Here is a 20,566-nt window from a genome sequence, read left to right on the forward strand (position 1 = left end):
CTTTTTTTTTTTTTTAAATCCACAATGGAACTGGACAGCAACTTCCTGGGGCTCTGAACCCACTCAAGCACAGAATGTACCATAAACAAAGACATTATTCATAAAAGCAAAGGATGTCCCTGACATTAGGGCTCCAGCTGTACAGTTTGCTCAGTCCCCCATCCTATAAAAGACCTTGTTTGGGCAAATAATTGACATGTGTATACATACTACTTTGTGGATCTACAAGCCTAACCTCTCAATTTTATCCTCACGGGAGTTAAGAGACAGTATGACTGGTCCCATTTTACAAATGGGATTCTAAAGCAAAGACAGGCAATGGACCAGATTCAAGTATGCAGGTAACTACCTCATAAGATACTAAAATAAGTATCTTAAAGGCAGAATACGTGTGCAATATGTTTTAAAAAGGTCATAAACACCTGAGATAAAGATACTCAAAGGATTTTGAAGAAAATTATCTTCTCCCTCTTAGATCAGACTTGTCCTTTGAAAGAAGGATCACTCAATAGCCCATACTGATTTGATAGGTAAAATTCAGTTTAAGAAAGCTTCAAAGAGACAAGATCAGCTCCATGATCTTGCCTTTATACATGCCTGAATGCAAGATCAAGGAGAAACATTCCACAAACATACCTCAAGAGCTGTCAACAGAGGCACGAGGAATCACAGCTTCCTTTTTACCCTCCCCAACAGCTTCTCCTCTGGAGAGGGTTTGTTATATTTTATTTTTTAAAGGCCAAACTACATTTTTTCCTGGCCCATTCAAACTGAGCCTCTCCCTCTTTGGAGGCCCGACCAAGAGGACAGTCAGAAAAAGGCACTTAAGGGATACAGACATTTGTAAACTGGACTTGCCAGTCTGTTCTTTATCACCACCCTCCCACTCCAATCTGGCTGCCAGCCGGCATTCCCTCCCAGATGGTGCTCTGTGCCCTCAGACAGAGTTGGCGGCTTCAACTTACCATGACAGAGATATGAAGAATGTGCATCTGCTCCTCCACTATCTCCGAAGGCTCCTGGAGGGTAGGCGGAGTGACCCGAGACAGCTGCTCAGCACTGTTCATGGAGACATGGAAATACAGGGTGCCATTCTCCAACCACTGCTGCTTCCAGTGCACCAAGGAAATATCAGCCACGGTCCCAGACATCTCTGCAGTGACAAAACACACAACTGAGGGTCAGCCTTTTCCGTCGTGCTGAAAGGCTGCACTCTTAGCAGTTCAAAAGCCAAGGAGTGGAAATCAGGACACTTGAGTCTTAACCCTAGCACTGCTAAGTGATCTTAAGCATTGCTTTTGGGCCTCTGCATACCACCTTCCCCATATATGAAGAATTATACCAGTCTTCCTTAATCAAAGGAAAGGGCTAAAATTGAGATTTCTAGATAAGAAAGGCAACTGCAGTAAATAACACGTTGAACAAGGTGCCTTTAGCTTCCCACAGTTCTCCCAGCAACATGTCAGAAGTAACTCTTAAGAGGTCTGCAGTCAAGCCAAACGGTGGTTTCTGGTCACAACAAGGTAGAGGCAGGACACTTGGTGTGAAACAAGCCAGAATATAGATATCAGCATGTGCTCTGCTGGCTTTTATGAAGGAAATCTTCTTCCAGCATTAGCAAGCCAGCACTAGAGCTGTCTTTAGCAAGGATAGTCCCAGCACAGACTAACAAGCACCAACGAGAGGTGGTAGCTAAGCATCAGGCTTGACAAGTATGTATTGACCTTGGGGTTGCACATCTGTCTGTCTATACAGCCTTCTGCCCAGGAGATAGTAGTTTTAACTGTCACATCTGGTTTACAATGTAAGCACCTCGGGAGCTGGGATGGTAGCATCCTAACATCCCACAGCAGCATCTTACCCTGATCAACATTTACCCGAGCAATTAGCTGCTTGGACAGTTCAAGCACCAGAAGCAAACCCTAGACTTACAGTCACTAGCACAGTCCAGAGCCAGCAGCTTCCAAGCCTCAGCTGCAGCTCCTAGCTTAGCCAGGCAGCAGCAGAAATAGGCAAGATGATGGACAGCTGTGAAGCTGTCAGCAAACTTTTAAATAGATCTCTGCAAAGAACTGATTTGTCAGTTTGGCAGCCAAATCAAAACCGAAAAGAGAATACTAGGGCAAAATGATCCAAAATATTTCTCCTTCCACCACCTCTCATGTTTGTTTTTCCATTTGCAATATAAGCAATGCAAAACAACTCAGGTTCACAGTGGCAGTCCTCTTATTTACTGGGCCCACGGCTTCTGCAATCACCCACTTTGCGAGAGACCCAAATTCAATTCCCTTCTGTTTGTGAAGGAAGTGACCTAGCGACTGACTGTAATGGACTGTGATGTGCTTCGTAATCTTGACAAATGCTATTTTGCATAAGTATTTACACCTTCTGTGAAGCAGCAAATGATGGGTATCCAGTGAGTGCCCTTGCCATAAGGACACAGGGCCATAGGCTATCTGCCTCAGTGGGTGGACAACCAGTTCAGGAATGCAGCTGAGGCCCTCCTCCACACCTTGACTGCCCACCACCACTGGATCACTCAGTAAAATGGTCACCAGTAGAGAATTTTGATTATTCTTCTGCTCCTATCTCCAGCCAAAGCCTCTAGTGAACAGAGGTGGAATTTGGCATTCCACTTGCATGAACCCAGCTCGGCAAAAGCACATCCACTTCTAGCTCTGAGCAGAAACTGCAAGAGGAAGAGTGAGGCTGAGGTGATCCAGAGAGGCTACTGACATCTTTCAGATGGTACATCCTTCAAGATACTTTGGCGTCAGCTCACTAGCAGTAACGCAGGCCAGAAGACGGGGCACTTCCACTTCCCAGGACTCCCATCCCAACTTCACTTCCTCCAGCAATGAAAGCTGTTGATTCTTCAGGGACATTTTTTCTAAGCCCTGTGAGCAATACATTCTTCAGCAGAAAACTCTTGGCTTTCTGTCATGGATTAAAACTGACACAACACCCTGCTCAGAGATGTCCCCATCATGATTCCAGAGCACCCTACAAAGAGCTGGTTCCCTCTGTCCACCAGAGGCTCGCAGCCCCACCACTCGTTACGTGGCTGGCAGCAGCCCAGCTGAGGGCAAAGACAAGGTTAGCCTATTACTGCTGACTCCCGTATTCAGCACCTCACTAATTATGCTATTGACATACCTGGGACAACTGCACTGCCACCTGAATCTAATCGGAGGGCTGTGCTCATTATCTCTGCCTCGCAAGCACAGCCATGGTCATTATCCCCAATCTCTATGCACATCTGAGCACTCAAAAAGGAAAAAAATTAAATGGCTCTTGACCACACATGGGATCTGTAAGAGTCCACACTTGCACTCCTGAGAAGATGTGTGAACTCACTATCATTCCTCTGTCATTGCAATAACATCTCTGCCAACAGCCCCTTCCTTCCTTTAATACAAATAGCTGTTTGCTGAAGCAAATCGGTAGCAAAACGCATCGCTTGTGCTTTTTACCCTGTAAATCAACCCCATGACTCGTACTCTAGGACAGGAGTCTGTGCATCACCTAAGAATCCAATGAAATGAGTCTTGTCTCATCTCCAAAGAGACTAAACCAGGTTTCTTACACTAGATAAAGAAAGAACAACAGCAGAAGAGCACCAGGGCTGTTTAACATTGTTCTGCTTTGTAGCAATACTTCAAAAGGTCTGTACTGAAGAGCATCTCCTCATCTAATCAGTATTACAAGGAAAAGCTATATTTTTTTGGGGGGGGGGGACAGGGGGAGAGGGAGAGTGAGAGTGAGGGGAAAGCAACAACAGCTTTGGGGCAGATAACAAAATCTCTTCTCTAGAGGTACACAGGCCAAGACAACAGCCCAGTAACATCAAAACATAGGACTCCCCTTACTCAGAGACATTCTAATTCTGCCTAGAGATATAGTCACCCATAGGAGAGAACGGTTTACAGTATTAAACACTCTTCACACACACTCTCGAACGTTACATTACACACACATCCCCGCAGCCAACCTTTCCAGTAAAGCTCAAGGAAGCAGGTTACATTGATATGACCATAGCAGAGACCTGATGCGGGTGCCCCCTGGAACCTGCTGCTACCATTCTCAAAGGCTATGTCACATTAACAAAACAGAGAAATCAACTCCCGAATCAATCTTTCTCCAAAATTCTTCCTTTTCACACATGCTTTTGCATGGGATGTTTAAAAGTATCATGCAGAACATTTCTGTGAAGTTGCAAGATATAGGCAATTTTTGAGGATTTTAGTCTAGACTGAAGATGAGGCTACTTCCTTTTGAAAAGCTCTCTTCCAAAAGTAGAAACTTCAATTTAACCTTCATTTCACAATTTTAAGCAAACACAGCAGCGAGGCAATTTCCAATAGAAGTTGACTTGCCAGGCCTGGGTGCCATTTACCATGCATTTATAAACACCTGATTGCTCTTCATCCCAACACCTACATTGTAAGAAACCTGGTCATTACCACCCCCAGCACTGCAAGAACATCACACACCCGCCATCAGCTTCACTGCTCAATAAAGAAATAAAAATTTTCAAGCTCTGTTGTACAGACATGCTTTTGCAGCCAAACCCTTCAATATCCAAATACAGGGAAGCTTCCTGGCCTCAGATACTTGACATGAATATTACACTGCCTGTGTTTCACTGGACACACATTGTCATTCCGCTATCTACACTGTAGTTACAGCCAACAATAGGCCGTCCATCAGAAAGAATGCAATAGTCTGCAGCAAGATTGCCTGTTATCAGAGCTTTCAAATGCTTTTGGAACAAATTAAGGGCATTCCTGCACCAAAGCAGAATGAGATACGGTTAAGGTTTTAAATGGGCAGCAATGGAAAAGCACTTGTAGTCTATAGCTGTTTAAAATTGCAGTATCTAGAAGACTGGAAGTTCTTCGCAAGGATTCAAATGCAGCACTGAGTTCAGTCCTAACACAATGGCCACAGCTCCATGGATAAAATATTAAGTAAAACAACCAGACAAACCTGCTGGTAAGAAACTCCTGCCATGTTCTCTTCCTACCTGACCACAGCTCCCAGCAGTGAACATGTGTCAGGAAGGGAAAGCAAGGGTCCTCCTGCCCCTGCACAAGGTTGTCACTTCCACTCGCCGCACCCAGCCAGCCCCTCTTCTCACCAACAGTGAGCAGCAACCAAAGCCTGCAGGTAAACACATTTCTCCACCTCACAGTGAAGTATCTCCCCATGCAAGGCAAGACAAGATGTCTCCTCCCAGTCTTCAGCCCACCTCCTGCTCCCCATTCTTCACACCTGCCCTTCGTCTCCCATTACAGGGGTCAGCTGAGCCCAAAGAGCAGGGCAGCCTTCCTCAAGCCCCTTCAGCCAGCCATTCCAGAGCTGCAGTGAAACCAGCCCCTCACTTGCTTCTCCTTCCGAACCACCATGGGGTGGCAGCACACCCTTCAGCTTTGGAATGGGTCTCGCTCCATCTCAGTTCCTCCTTTGCCTCCCTCCTTCCAGCAACCCCCTACCTTCCCACCGCTGTGCACTCTCATCCTTATAGTCTGTGGGCGTGGAGATCAGCCTCCCCCCCATCCCAGGAAGCACCATAGTGCATGCCCCTGGCAACCACAAAGAAGGGTTTTTATAGTCAATAATAGATAGGTATCATAAGAGGCTTTCTACTCTTGTGTTGCAGATGTCAACTGCCCCAAGAGAAGGCTGGATTACATCAGCTAACAATGGTTTGAATTTAAAAAGAAAAGAGCATAGAGAGTAGTTTCTCTTTTTCTGCCCCTCCTCAGATGCCAGGTCACATAAGACCAACTTTACATCTCCCCTGGAAATTAAACAAGCAATCAAAACAAACCTCTTTGCTACGGCTCAGGCCCTGCACAGGGTTCAAGCCTGTCAGAAGATCATCTGTCCACGATAAGGTCAGGAGAGGCAGGAGGATGGTGGAGACACATCACAGCGAGATCCATTCTGATTGATTTTGTAATTCCATTTTCTCTTCACTATTTCTACAATCCTTACATATAAACATTTCATTGAAGTCTTCAACTCATATTACAATCAAACTTAAAAGCAAAAGGGCCTAAATACATTTGGTTGGGAACCAAGACGATTCCTATAAAAGCAGATTATGCTGACATGATGAATATAAAATGAAACAGCAGATATTAAAGTTGGAGAATTGTTACTTCATGCCTTCCGGCTCCTGTCTGCTCTACCTACCTCCTTTTCCTCCCCCTCCTACTTTCTTTTACTGAAGGCAGAAAGAAAACAGAGATAGCCTTTTCACCTCTGCCTTCTCCAAGGCTGCCCGGCTGGAAATATTCAACAGTCGCTCCCCCTCCCACCACAACTATCTGCAGTCCCTGAATGTTCTTCGGTTATTCGGGAGGTTGTAGCCCTGCCTTATCTGTCACGGAGTTTTACAAAACATGCTTTGTATTTAATTGGCTTGTTCTTGCTAATCTACCATGCTTATTGTATTTTTATTTAATTCTTGAAGGTCATTATTAAGAAAGCCATTCTGCTTGTGGCGGTCCATCTCCGTACTGTTTCCACTCCCCCCCACACACAAATAACTGACTGCTCTTTGTGCTTCCCCTTCTCTCCCCACCCCAGTTCTGCTCAGACCACTGGATCCATCAGACATGTTTACAAAAAGCACCAAATCCTTGGCACGATGAGTGGGGAGCCTGTGAGTAATTTCCAGCACGTGGATCCAGGCTCCTCCTGCCTTTTTGCTCACCACCTGTCTAATACCAGCAGGACCAGAACACTCCAGACAGACTTCATCAGCTCACCTGCACAACTCACCATCTTAATCTGTTAGCAAAGGAAAACCTGCAGAGCTTTTAGCAATTTTATTTCCTTTTACAGCAGGCTCGGAAATATGATCTGATCTTGCACGGGCTGGTACCAAGGCTAGCATCATCAACTGCTTCATCATCTTCTTGCCCATACATCATCCCTAACCCTGCAACGCCACTTCTACTGTTATTAGTTCAGGGCTCTTCTAAGCTAATGTTCTCCAGAGGTGCCAACCTCCACTGAATTGTTAGTTTATAGATTCCTCAGTGCTAGCTACCACTTATGCTAATAAACCAAAATTATGCAGAAAGTCATAAACAGAGAGCTCTCCCCAGTGCCCTTGCCAGTACAGGATTGCTCCCTACGGAATAGATAATAGCACTCTGTTCAGACTAGTTCCAAAATTACTCGAATAATGGGGCTTCCCCCATGCTCCCCAGAGGACTATAATGCAGTCAAACAGGCCCTAACAGTTCTTAGGATTTGGGCCTTTTGGTGGCGATTTTGGGTTTTTTTTTTTTTTAATCTCAGTGATTATTGCACTTCATTTTTTCCCCTTTCCCTCTGCTCAATTTTAACATGTTCCTACCCTTCTAAATCAACTCTCCTGCTTCCTCTCTCCACAGTGCTCCCTTGGGCAATACACGAACACAGCTGTGTATCATGAAAAGTCATAGAGAAGTTCAGAAGTTTAAGGAGGGAAAAAAATGACAAGATCCCTCTAATCATCTCTTCTCAAAGTGCCTGTGTGTGCAGAACACACTGCTATAGCTACAGGACACTTCAAGGGTGGTGGCTTCAGTGCTGCATGTGAATCCAAGTTTGCCAGCTACCCGCAGCGCCTGCAAGAAACAGCACAGCTTCAAGGCTGGTCTGGGGACAACCACCGAGTATGCGAGGAAGCCTTCAATGAGCCTGGGTCTTGAGATCACCCTATAGTGACCCCTACACAGCCCCAGGCAAGGCATCCATTGACACTGCCAGGCAGAGCAAGACTGCAAAGTCAACACCACCTCACCATCCACAAAGACAGATGATAGACATCAGCACAAATGCCTGCTCCTTAACCACTACAATAAAACAATGTGCTTTTGTGCAGCTCCAGTCCTTTCTTCTCAACTCCAGGGCTTTCAGCCTTCAGAGTGAGCCAGCAGCCATCCTGCAGCCAGACACAGGCAGCCCCAACTCCTGCCCTATCCCATGCAGCCACTACAGCATTACAAGTGCAGAAAACTATGAAGAGAATGTGTTATTCCCACCTTCACAGTGACACTAATCCTTCACAGAGACCTTTCAAAACCACTAAGAATGGTCTTGCATATCTTCTCCTCTGAGCAGAGGTGACTGTCAGGCTGAACTATTAGATGTTTTTGGTAAAATAGTGAGAAGCTACAAAGCACTATAGCAGCTCTTCCTCCTGAGCACCACCACTCCTAGTTTCTGAAAGGGATGAAGGTTTAGCGCACATACCTCAGCTTATGCACTTAAATACTTAATCCTTTCATCGGTCAGATTCCCCACGCAGTCTGTGACTCAGTGAACGCAAAGTTTGTGGGTATGTCCGCACTCACACTGCAGTCGCATGGCAGCCCTCAGCATGATGCTCTACTCAAACTTATTCACCTTCTGCAGGGCCAGAGGGTGCAGCAAGGTGATAAAGATGGACTAAGATCATGCAGAAGCACAAGCGCAAGAAGCGCATCCTCACTGCAAAAGCTGTTCATCATCAAGCTAGAGGAACTATGCAGTTGAATCAACTATTCCAAAAATGTCTCATAGTGGTTGCCCAGTAGATATAGCATGACCACACTTCAGCACAATGATACTGCAACATGCACTAACATGAACCCTAACCTCACTGCTCAACTTCCCGACTCAGCTCCAGCCTTTCTGGGGCAGCCTATGCAGTTTGCCTTGGACAAGTGTTATGCCAGCAATTTCAGAAATTGTACTGGATTTACATCCAGTTAACACTAGGCACAGTAAAAGCAATCAGAAGATCTGGATCTTACCCTTCCTCCCTCCAAGCTAATTCATAAACCCACTTTTTTTTTTTTTTTTTAAGAGTATATTTTAAACAGATGTAATTATCATGAAATACAGCAAGAGGTCAGCAGACCGCCTCATCACACAGATGAAAGCCGAGATCTGGGAGATGATGAAATAGGGCGAACAGGGAGGACAGACAGACCTTTCCACAACCCACCCTCAGAAAATGCTCCAAGATAGACAGAAGTGTTGGGCTGCTCCAGTAAAAATCTCACACTCCTTGCTCTGGAGCCATCTCCACAGTCCCACATTCCTTCTGACTTCCTAATCAAAAATCTCTTGGACCCCTAGAGAAGTCAGTGACCAGACATTGATTTGTCAGCGCTGCTTACAGATCGCAATCTGACTCTATGCACCTTACAGAAGCTCCATGCACATTGCATGTTCTTAAGGCTGCTTTGATTGCAATTCAGCCCTAGTACGTTACCCTTATTTATAATGCCAGGGCTTTAGCGTAGTGCCTCAGGCGGTCTGAAATTATTACAGAGCCCTTTTGACTTTCAATTCTGTTCCATTCAATTCCATTTTTATTTATCAGCAGAGATTCCCATTGACCAACAGCAGAAGCCAACTGCACGCATGCAGACAGCACCGCTGCATGTTAAGCCAACCCTATAAAAATTATTCCCAGGTAGCTCAACATGATGGGTCATCTCTATTCACATAAGAAATGCCAAGACTGGAATAGCAGGTGGCACAGCACTCCTGGCTGCAGCTTTCTCAGAGCTGAGATATCTCTGCTCAGAGCGGTGACAGGTGGTGCAAGCCAGGCCAGCGGGCCCACGGCCCCAAAACCGTGCTCCAGAGGAACTCTCATCACCAAGCGGGGGCTGAATCAGCGTCGCTCAGCAGTGTGCTCCCATCACACCCACCCGTCACAGTGCCATCAACCCAAATGACAGAGCCTTCATCCAAAAGAAGGAGAAGGAAAGTGACTTCACGCATGGCAGCCCCTCTTCCATGTCCTTCAGAGATGAAAGAGCAGGCTTGCAAGAGATGGGTGTGAACTCAGTACCCAAAATAGCCTTGACACAGATTTTCTTTACCAGTCTTCTCCCCATTCCCCAGTCCCCACCTCCTATTAACACAGAGGAGTTTGTTTTTGAAGCACTTTGGGTTTTTACTAGAAATCTCAAGCTTTGCCACTTACCTCAAAGAACCCCACTCCCCCAGGAAATACAGGGTTCACTTTTGTGAGCACAAATGAGGGCAACAACAACAACGAATGGCTGAGTCACTCCTTTTGTCAAAGGAGAAGGGCTGCTGGTCCACGTAAGATTTCTGATGAACAGACGTGAGGAACACTGCTAAAGTCTTATGTTGCCCACTTATTTCAGATCCTCAAAATCAAAAAGGGACACAGCTGATAAATGGGGGGGAAAGACTATTTGAAAGGCGCAAGGACCATTTTTCAACAGTCCAACTATTAATCCCTGTTAAAGAAACCAGGGCACATCTCAGATCAGGAATCTTTTCCGCTGACAGAAGGTACCTAACACTGCCAGCAATGGCCCTTGGCTGTTTTAAGGACATTGAAGAGGCTGCACTAAGTGAGATGGATTTTGGAGTATATTCTTCTGAACAGACCTCACTTATGGGTTTGATGTAACAGAACTCACAATTCCATGTGATTCCTTAAGTCACAACCACAGGGTAGTGGGGTTTGAGGTTTCCCAAAGCAGCACCAGCAACCTGGGCAGGTGCCGCACTCCGGGGAGCTGCCGAGTTTTGGGCAGGCATCGACTCCCTCAGCTCCCGCTTCACTCCGCAGTCCGTGCTATCTGTCATTTGCCAGCCTGCACCATTTTCAAAAGCCACTTTCCTAGACCCTGCCTGAAATCAGGGGCAAGACAAGCACCTCACTCCACATCAGAGACTGGAGCTCACTGCTTACAGTCACCCATCCACTAAGACAGCGGTATTGTAGTGGAGACAGACCTTTAAGAAGGGAATAGGGATGTCCTGGCTTAGAAGACTCAGCAATATGCAGGGAACTGATAGCCCTGCCCTATCAGGGCATGCAAATCTGCTCAGATCTCAGCCCTCTGATGGTTTATTCTGCCCCTGCATCACCTACCAGACTTCACCTGCAGCAAGAGAGATTTTTCCAGCACTGCTCTAAGCCCCAGCTGATCAGGGAAGACGGGTTATTAATACTGCTGTATTGGAATTTGGAGAGGCCTGTGACACCAAGACATCTGTAAACTCAGGCATGGTTTCCACAAGATTGCTCCAGGCATTAGGAACACTTTTCCCACTGTGCACCCAAGGGGTCCAGCTTCCAAAATCTTCACTAGATACCCAGGTAAAAAACACCGACTGTTTTTCCAACTATTTATTCCTCAGGCCATGATCCAGCCTGGCTATCATGAGATGCCTGTGCTTAGCACGCAGTCACCTACTGCTACCTACGCAGCTTAGAAAGACTGATCCCTCCCCTTCAGAGGCCATGCTGCCTGCAGAACGACACAGGGGCTTCGCGTGAGGACGGAGAGGACCTGAAGGTTGCGTCTAATGACACAACTGACGGCGACCGAACAGTATCTGCCTCACGCGATAACCACTCACTTTATTTTTCGCAACAGCTGAGAGCGCACAGGGAGGCAGCGTTGCTGCCAGGCATGGCAGAGACACTCGGAGCATTACAGACAGCCGGAGAGGTAACACCGCAAACAGCGGTGCACCGTCCCCGCCACGGGCCGAGGTGCCTTCTGCTGCCGTGCCGCAGCCAGCGGCGAGAGCAGCGCAGTGCCTGGCGGTCAGGCTGTAAAGCTCCACGCGAGGATCACGTGAAAGACTGTTTCATTAAGCACATGATAGACGTGACGTGTTAATTAAGGCTGAACTTTTACTGCTAACAGCCTGCACATGAACAGAGAAACACGCACGGGAACCTTCGTTAAAGAGGAGCGGCACAGACTGCCCAACGCTCGCAGTCAGAGCGCAGAGCCCAGGAGCAGGCAGCACACAGCAGCCAATGGAGACAGGGGCAAGTGGGTTTTACCTGCATTTTAATTCAAGTCCCAAAAGAGTTGGCTAGTTGTTAAATCACGCTCAACAAGCCCACATCTCTCCCTCTTTTTCTTTCGACCCAGACATTTGTCGGTGAGGTTGGGTTGGGAAAGCCTTCACCCAGCACATACAGCAGCACCTCAAGTGCAGAAGCCATGAAAGCAGAGAAGCCCAACGAGTCACTACTGCATTAAACACGGCTTGTGCAAAAAACACATTCTGTTTTAGGAAAAAAGCCTCAAGCCTCCTCCCAGTCCAGGCAACAGTGGCAATTACAATCTCTTCTTGGGCTTTGAGGTTCTGCAAGAGTCAAGAGTTGGAGGACAGCAGGGCCAGGTCAGTAATAGCGCAGGCATCACCACGGGCAGCCTGGCAAAGCAGCGCTGCTCCGAGCACCAAGAGGCAGAGCAGGGCTGCGCTCCCCGAGGTGAAGGCACAGATCGCACAGGCAGGGGACACTGCCCTTCTCTCCCCTGCAAGCTGTCGCAGGGGCGGAAGGGCAGCATAACCTACTCGGGTGACTTGAAGAGCGTCGCAAAGCCAGGCAGGCTTCGCACCAAAGCGAAATGTTGCCTTCACTTTTATAGCATCCACAGTTCTGCACAACGTACACTGGGGAGCAAGCTACTGAAGTAACTGTGTTGCACTCAAGGGGCAAGTATTGCTCAGAACTTGATTAAAACTAGCCAAGTGCTTTATAACCTCTATGCATTTTTAAATGTCTCTCTTTGGAAAACAGACCTCATAAAATGATAAGGTAGTTGATAGCTCAGGGCACTGCTCAAACTGTGAAGTAAAGTAATTTTTCTAGCACAGTTCCTCCAAGGATCTCCCTTCCAAATAAGCTAATCAGAGCTACAGCAGCCCTGACGTCCCACCAGAGCCTCCCACACTCACCTGGGGCAGGACACAGAGAGGACAGTAGTAAACAGGGAAGGAGAGAGGAGGTTTTGCTGCTTTCTAGAGACACAAAAACTAGGATAGTTCATCCTCCTGAGAGAGGGATGTCCTTTTCTAAGGAGGAGACATCAGTACAAAAGAGAGAACACTAAGTAGATTGGAAACATGGGGAGGGGGCTGTGTAGCTAGTAGCCAGGGATTTTCAGAAATATAGCAGTGGAGAACGTAGGCTCTTCTGCCTCAGTGTCAGCTGCAGCACCAGGTGCATGGTAGCATTACAAGCTGAGCAGCCGAGAAAACTTTGTGGTCTCCCCCCCCCCGCCCCCCCAAAAAAAAAAAAAAAAAAAAAAAAAACAGTTATCATGAACAGTTGCTAGACTCCCTCCTTGTACATCATATACTCATATACTAACTGGAGTCCCTTCTCTTGCTGTTAAAGTAGACACCTGCCATGGCTAAAAAGGATATTGGGTCCTCTCCTGGGAAAGGCCTTACTCCCTGGAAAGCCTCTGGTTCCCCAAAACCTCTTACTTACCCCAGAACACTGATCAAAATATGATGGCTCTGCAGTGGCTGCTCACAAAATTCAACAAGTTCTTGGACCATCGCAGAAAATCCAGTTCTCATTTTAACAGCACAGTACGACAGCTTAACCCAGGAGCTACCCGCACACATTTACCCTTGCCTCTGGATAGGGGCCACTAACCCAGGACACGCTGCCAGCCTCCCGTCACTCCAGGACCGCCAGGTTTCTGCACAGCTCGGAAAAGCAAAGTCCGCATGACGCCACACCAGGGCTGCAGGATGCTAGATGCTCACGCAGATGCCTGAGAAGTCTCAGCCCAGGAGCAAAGCTACGTGGCAGGAGGCTGCAGTGAGCAGACTGGCAGAAGCAAAATGGGTTTCTGAAACACAGCTGTGCGAATCACCACATCTCCCTGGACTGACTCGCGCTGAAATGAACTGGACTCGGAGCAGCTGATCTAAGATCACAGCAAAGCAGCTGGAGGGCTAAGAAAGTGGCATCACAGGACTATGAGACACTGGAATCCAAAAAAATAAAAGCAAACATGAATCTATTAAGACTTCCAAGAGCCTGTGGGCAAAATAATTGTTCCCCATTTATAGGTGGGTAAACCAAAATAGAGGCTAAGCAATTTGTCAGCGATTAGAAGTGACTAAGAGGCAGAGACATTTCCAGCCTGAAGCAGCAATGTTCTCAAAAATGACACAATTACCACCCAGGTCTGGCACAACAGCGGTCCCCTTTTTCAGCAGTGAAATTGGAGACGCAGGAGCATTACCCTTCTCTCGCAACCTGCACTTCGCCTCCTGCCAACCGATGGCTGCTCCCATCCCGTGCTCCATGCTGAGCACAAACCTGGCAGCTCAGTGACTGCTTCTCCAGGAGACGAGGGTTGGCTGCTCGGAGCAGCCCAGCTGCTCTTCAGGCTCCAGGGAACGGTGTCCACCAAGGGGCTTTACAAACAATGCATCTGCTCAGCAGTGACTAGGGAAACAGTGCACGCATGAGGGGGCAGGGGGTAAAAAGTTCCTGTACTATTTGCAAACCAGCCTGACTTGTCAGAGAGAGCCCAAAGTGTGAAAAAAAAAAAAAAGTGAGGGCAACCTAGGTTTGCCAGAAAACCCTGCTATGCTGCTATGGAGGCAGGCAGGCAAGCCGTTATGAGGTCCCGCATTGCAACACATATGGTGTCATGCGTGGCACCCCACAAGGGTTCGGGGAGCACAGCCACACCACACAGAGGCGGCTGCCAAGATGCCAGGGGTTATGTCTTCTGGACACCAACCTAAGCCTACTGCAGGGAGGTCTCCAGCCACCAGACTTGCCCAAAGGTTTCTCCAACTCTGGTAGGAGGACAGTGGTGCCCCATCTTTCCAAATGGCACAGAAATGCCAGCTACACTGTCACTGCCGTCCTAACTAGGGTTTGCAGAACCTTTGCCAGTTTGGACCACCCCCAAATGCACCCAATCCTTCCACAGACACATGGCTTGGCATACCCCACCAGTATCAAGACTTCATGAGACTTTTCCTGCACTCCCATCCTTCCCTCCTGGCATAACATTGGGTTTATTACCCCAGCCCCATTCTGCACTACTATTTTCACCTTCTCCTCTCCCTGTCAAGTTTACACCTCTTCCAACCCACTATTCCACAAGCAAAGGCTAATCCTTCTCCTCATTAACAGTGGACCTGCTCTCTGCATCAGCACAGCAATATTTCACATTAACATGGGGTTTTTTTTTTTGCTTGTTTTGGGTTCGTGTGTGTGTTTAAGGACTGTATTTGCTGTCCCAACATTCAGAGTCTTGGGGAAAACTGTACAGCAGCTATCCCAAAATGGCCACCTGTATCCACAAAGAAAAGCAATGGAGCATCCTCCTTCCATCCTCAATCTGCATACACAAGGGTCACGAGAGAGGCAGAGGGGGATGAATCCTTGCAGCCTCATTAGAAGGAAGTAAGAGATCTGCTTCTGCAAATAATAATTGATTTCTAAATTTATCCCCTAATTAAATAGGTTCCCTGGATGAATCTGCATGCAGACTGCAAGGTGATGATTTAGAGCCTGGCTTCCTACGGGAATGCATCAACACATGTTTGCAAATTGCCTCTCCCCCAGATTCAGAGGTAGGGTGATCATCTCCCCGTGCCTGTACACCCAGAGCAGACGCCCCCCTCCTGCCACCTGGAGCTTTCAACAAGCTAAGCTGAGTTTTCCTCTCCTTGAGGGTTTATCACAGCTATGTGTAGGGGAGAAGGGCATTTGCCACCTGCTTTGTTACTGGTCTCTGCACTCCAGCCTAGAGGGACTTCTCTGATGGACCAAAGCAAGGGACCTGTCATAACAAGAGAGCACACCTTGTGCCCTGCTGAAGTGGGAGGCCAGCTGGAGGATTTTTTGGCAGGCAGCAGCCACACAACTCAGGCAGAACTAGAAATGCACTGCTTAAACTCAGCACATGGTGACAGAGAGCATGAGAAACATTATCTCCAAAACAAGCTCTTGCTTCCTACACCAATTGAATGGCTGTTCCTGTCTAGTTGCTTTGACTTTTTCCCCAAAGACACCATCAGTTAATAAAACCTCAAGACACGGATCCTGGGATAAAACCAGGCTATAATCTCTGCAAAAATTAAACACATCTATCATTCTTCTGCAGAGAGCTCCTTTTGGAACGCAGGGAGCCCTGATACTCTCAGATGGCCAAAGGACTTTGGACACAAGAACAACATTTCAGCTTGAAAACATGACACTGCTGAGCCTCATTGCCAAGTTGAAGTCCACATCAGTTAACTCCTGCAGCCCAGGACCAGCCCCTTCAGCTGAAAGCCCAGGGACAACACACCAGGGTAAGCCAAAACAAAATAAAATAAAATAAATAAAAATAAAGCTTGGAAAGCTCATCCTTTCACAGTGGTATGCCAGACACCCCAAAGAGTGCCAAATTTCATATGAGCTAAAGCTCCCCAACTTACAACAGGGACCAGAGCTACCCACTGCAGCTGCAGCAGCGTCCAGTACCCTGTCCCCTGCCGTCTTCTTGTTTCTTCTCTTGGTAGGAGAACAGCTTATGGAAACACCAAGCTGTCTGATGGATAAAGACAGTCCCTGTAAATTACAGGAGAGGTTAATTAAACTTCCACGTAGACATTGTGTGACATGCCCTGTCCCTGCCATTCTGGCTGAAAACTGCTCAGGGCCATTCTGTGGCCATGTGTGTACTCATACTCATCCTCCCCTTTGGGACGAGCAGAGAAGGTGTTGTGCCTTTCTGCCCCAGTTACCCTTTCAGAAGCCTGAGGATACCTACTGTTAATAAACACAGGGACCACAGCCTACCTATCTGTAGGCAGGGCAGGAGCCACCGCAGAGTTCACTGAAGACTCCCCCCACCTCAATAAGAAGAGAGGCAGTTGCTTTCATTTACATACCATCTTCCAACTGCTAGAAGTGGTAACACCTTAATCTCCTCTTCCTTCCTCCCTGCCAACTTTCCATCTTCTAGCATCATTTGGATACTAGGCACAGAGGTTCACCTTCCTTCAGGGTTCCAGCCCGCTGGTGCTCAGGTTTTGAGATATACGCACCATCCCTCCTGTACTTGCCATGCTGAGGCTCATTCTCCTGTCACTTGGTGCTTGCAAGGACCTACCATCAACACAACACATAGATACTTCACTTGGGCTGACTGGTCTATCAGGAAGGTAAGTACAAATAATCAGGAAACCTCTACTGGATGCTTGGCTCTGTCACTTGCCCCACATGGCCTTAGAAAAGGCTTTGCCACATATTATCAAAGACATTTATGTACCTACTTCTCCCTACTGTGCTTCTAGAAAACAGATTAGCAGCCTCCATGTGCAGCTCCCACTGCTCTGAAATCAAACAAATGGAGAAACTGCACCATCTGCACATTATCTTGGTCTGTGATGGAAAAAACAGACTATTAGGCACTTTCTCAATAAAAACTTCTCCCTCTATTATTTTCTGAAATAGAATGAATTTAAGGCCACAATCAAGCTGTGAAAGACAAGCATCAGGCATATCCTGGCCGAGCCTATGGCTACATGGCTTTCCAGGGAAGTTACGTGTGACTCAAACGGTCACATACTCCTTCTTCTTTGAAGAGGTGTCAGATAGGACTCCTTCCCCTTGCCTTGAAGAATGCTCAAAAGTAGAGCATCTCCATGGTATTTTGGATTTTTCAACATTTCTGGATGAAAACTATCTTGTTGAGAGAGCTCTCAATCAAAAACCACTACTGCAGAAGAAGTTAGGTCCCTAACCTACTTCCATACTCAAAAATAAAAATCCATTAGGTGGCTAAATACTTTAGAAAGTCTGTCCCTTCATCTCTCCACTTTGGTACTCCATCTGTAGCAGAGCATCCTCCTTTGTAAATTGCCTCCGAGAGCCTCAGATGTCTTCTAAAAGAAAACAGTATTATTCACAGGATGGAAAAAAAAAGATGCAAGAAAACTAATTAGTCCTCGTATAGAAGAGTTTGCAATACACAGCATTTAAATGAAGCCTGATTTTTGGATTGCAGTGCTAGATCTTTGCTTTGCGTCAGAGTGAGTTTCTCTTCCAAAGATACCTTTTTTTGCTCACCTTGAGCATTTTTAAAGGCAAAGAAAATTATTTTAGGTACCAAAGCAAATTCATAATCTAGGTCTCCACCACTTACCAACTTGCGCACATTAAAACTCTGCTAAAAGCAGAGCATGATGAGTCCTTGAGGCCCTGCTCCCCAAGGATGTGTGCACATAAAGCAAGGAAAATGTGTGGTTATTAGAGTTTAGCTTTATTGTTTTCATAAAACACACTGAAAGATTGTGTTTATGATTCTGGAGAAAATAAAACCTCTCTCCAATTGTTAAAATAATGAACACAAGATACTCCAGTGACTTCTAAACAATCAAACACTTTGGACTTGCATAGCACCCTCTACTCGGATTTTCAGAGAAGTCATTACAAGAATGAAAATAAGTCTTGTTTTGTGGTGGATAAAACCAATATCCTACAGGATAGCCAAAGGAAGAAGGATAGTTTAAACAGTCACTGCATGAATCTAAATTACAAGGATCAGGAAAGGAACTGTTCAACTCACTGCAAAACTGTTTAGGAGCCAGTTTTACCAGTTTACATTAACACCTGAGTTCCTGAACAATCAAATCCTTTTTGAAACTGAGATTTGAGCAGTAGAGTCATTTAAATATGCTAAAACCAAAAACATCTCTGCATCTGCTCTCTGCCCTCTACCACAGCCTTCTCATGGGGTCTCGAATCACTCACTTCAGCTCACTGTGCCTCAGCTTTCCCCTGCACGAGGGCCGTTGCTCTCAAACCCGCCAAACTCTTTGCCATTTCCAAGTCAAGACCAATAAGGCACCTCAACAGGCCATTTCTTTACCCCATGCAGCCTACCCTACAAACACAGGAAGGCTGAAACAAGGATCGAACCTGCTCCTGCTCTTTATTGCCAGGCCACATGTAAAGCTGGCTGAGGGCAGGGATTGACAACTTGCAACTATGCGACAACTTCTCCAACACAGCACTCACACCTTCAAAGGGCTTTTGCATGCGTTGCGCCCCATTACTCTTAAGGGTTTCTGCATCTGGCTCTGAGGAGACATCCGGACCAGTAACGGCATGCCAACCTGAAGCTGCACGGCTCAAGGAACAAATGGTCTCCATCACGGCTCCTGCTCTAACCCAGGCTGGAGGAAGGGCAGACCAAAGCGTTCTCCTGCCTTTAAACCTAACAGAGACTCCGCAGGGTTATGAATTATTGAACGGAGCTGTCTCTTCTATTTAGCAATATGAAGATGGTACAGAAACGCAGACTTCCCACAGGCCACGTCCCCAGCACAGCCACCAGCGTGCGTTACAGCAGCACCCTTCCCCAGCATGCTGTCACTGCAGTGGACAGGCAGGAGCCAAAGGGCTCAACCAAGTGGGATCATTGCTGAAGCACGGAAGCTCTCTACCTGTCATCCATGCCCAACACCACTGGCAGCGCAGGGATCACATCCATCACCAAGCAGAAGGAAACACGGCCCCACATTGGGAAGGGAGGTAAGCTCTTCAAAACAGGTGACCCCCTCCGTATCCCCACATCCCCAGTTAAAAACCTGGGCTGAGCCAAGACCTCAGGCTCTCTTGGCCCCAGCCAACTGTTAACCTGGAAGGGCAGACTTGGCAGAAGTAGGTCTTTTTTTGGAGCCCCAGCACAAGGAAACAGCTTAGGTGTAGAAAATGTAAGAACTCAGCAAGGGTGGAGGTGCTGAGAAAGTGGTGTGCGTTCAGTCTCGCACACACTGTCTGGAAGGTATTATTGCCAGCTTTAAACCAACCTATTAGTATGAGCCTTTGGGGCTTGCAATAAAAAGAGAGATGTTTTTCCCAGAGCCAAGCAAGATAGAAGGTGTCTGAAAATTAAAGCAGCAGCCTAAAAAGATTCCAGTTCCCTTTACGTATATTTATTTGCAGGTTCTCCAGAGACTAAGGTCAGCTCTGGAGTACTGGAGACTGAGCTGGGTTTATCCCTTGCACTAGCATGACACACAGGCACCTTCTGCACTACAGACCCAGTACGTTGTCAATGAAGGCTGCCAAACACCAGAAATCAATGCTGTCATCACTATGGTTGGAGTATAAAGCAGCATAAGCCAATGCTGCAGGACAGCTATCTAGCAGCTTCATTCCAAAAAGCACATGACAAGACCGAACTGAGGCTTAACCGATTTTAAACCACCATCAGATTTGGCTGTTTAACCATAGGCTGTGCCTACCAAATCCTTAAATAAAGACAACATTGAGCATCCAAAACAGTGCAGTTTCTACACACTACACCCCAGCAGCATGCCTCAAAAGTGAGGAGTAAGGTGTAGTTTGTAGTGTCCCACTTTTTCTCTCCTGTAAAGTTCTTTTTCATGGACCTTATCCTGAAGAAAATACAACTGCAACCAACACACTGCCTCCAAGAAATCTTATTGTTGTTGTTTTTAAATGAAATAAAGATCTTTCACTTGGAAAAAGCTGAGAAACAAGTTATCTTGCAAAAGATTTGCTGTTGTGGCTGCCCTTGATCATCAGTTCACAAACAATACTGCTACCAATACTCTGAGAAGATTCTCACTTAAACATCAGAAAGAAAAAACAGCATCTTCCCAGAGAAGCACACAGGAGACCTGCTAACTCTAATGCTGCTTTTTGCCTCTGCAAAACACAACTCATCCTGACTACAGGAGACTCAGTTGCGCTGATCACCCCAGCTCATGAATCCTG

The 20,566-nt window shown here is 46.8% G+C and overlaps 1 protein-coding gene across 1 annotated transcript in view; it reads right to left on the reverse strand.

The window, feature by feature from the left end:
- The window catches only part of ASTN2 (astrotactin 2), a 410,202-nt gene that overhangs the window by 342,914 nt on the left and 46,722 nt on the right, over nucleotides 1-20,566 (reverse strand). The window contains exon 2 of the mRNA XM_062590667.1: nucleotides 966-1,153. Within this exon, the coding sequence (XP_062446651.1) occupies nucleotides 966-1,153 (188 nt within the window). The remainder of the gene's footprint in view (nucleotides 1-965; nucleotides 1,154-20,566) is intronic.

This window comes from Rhea pennata, chromosome 18, assembly GCF_028389875.1.
Source record: "Rhea pennata isolate bPtePen1 chromosome 18, bPtePen1.pri, whole genome shotgun sequence".
NCBI lineage: Eukaryota > Metazoa > Chordata > Aves > Rheiformes > Rheidae > Rhea > Rhea pennata.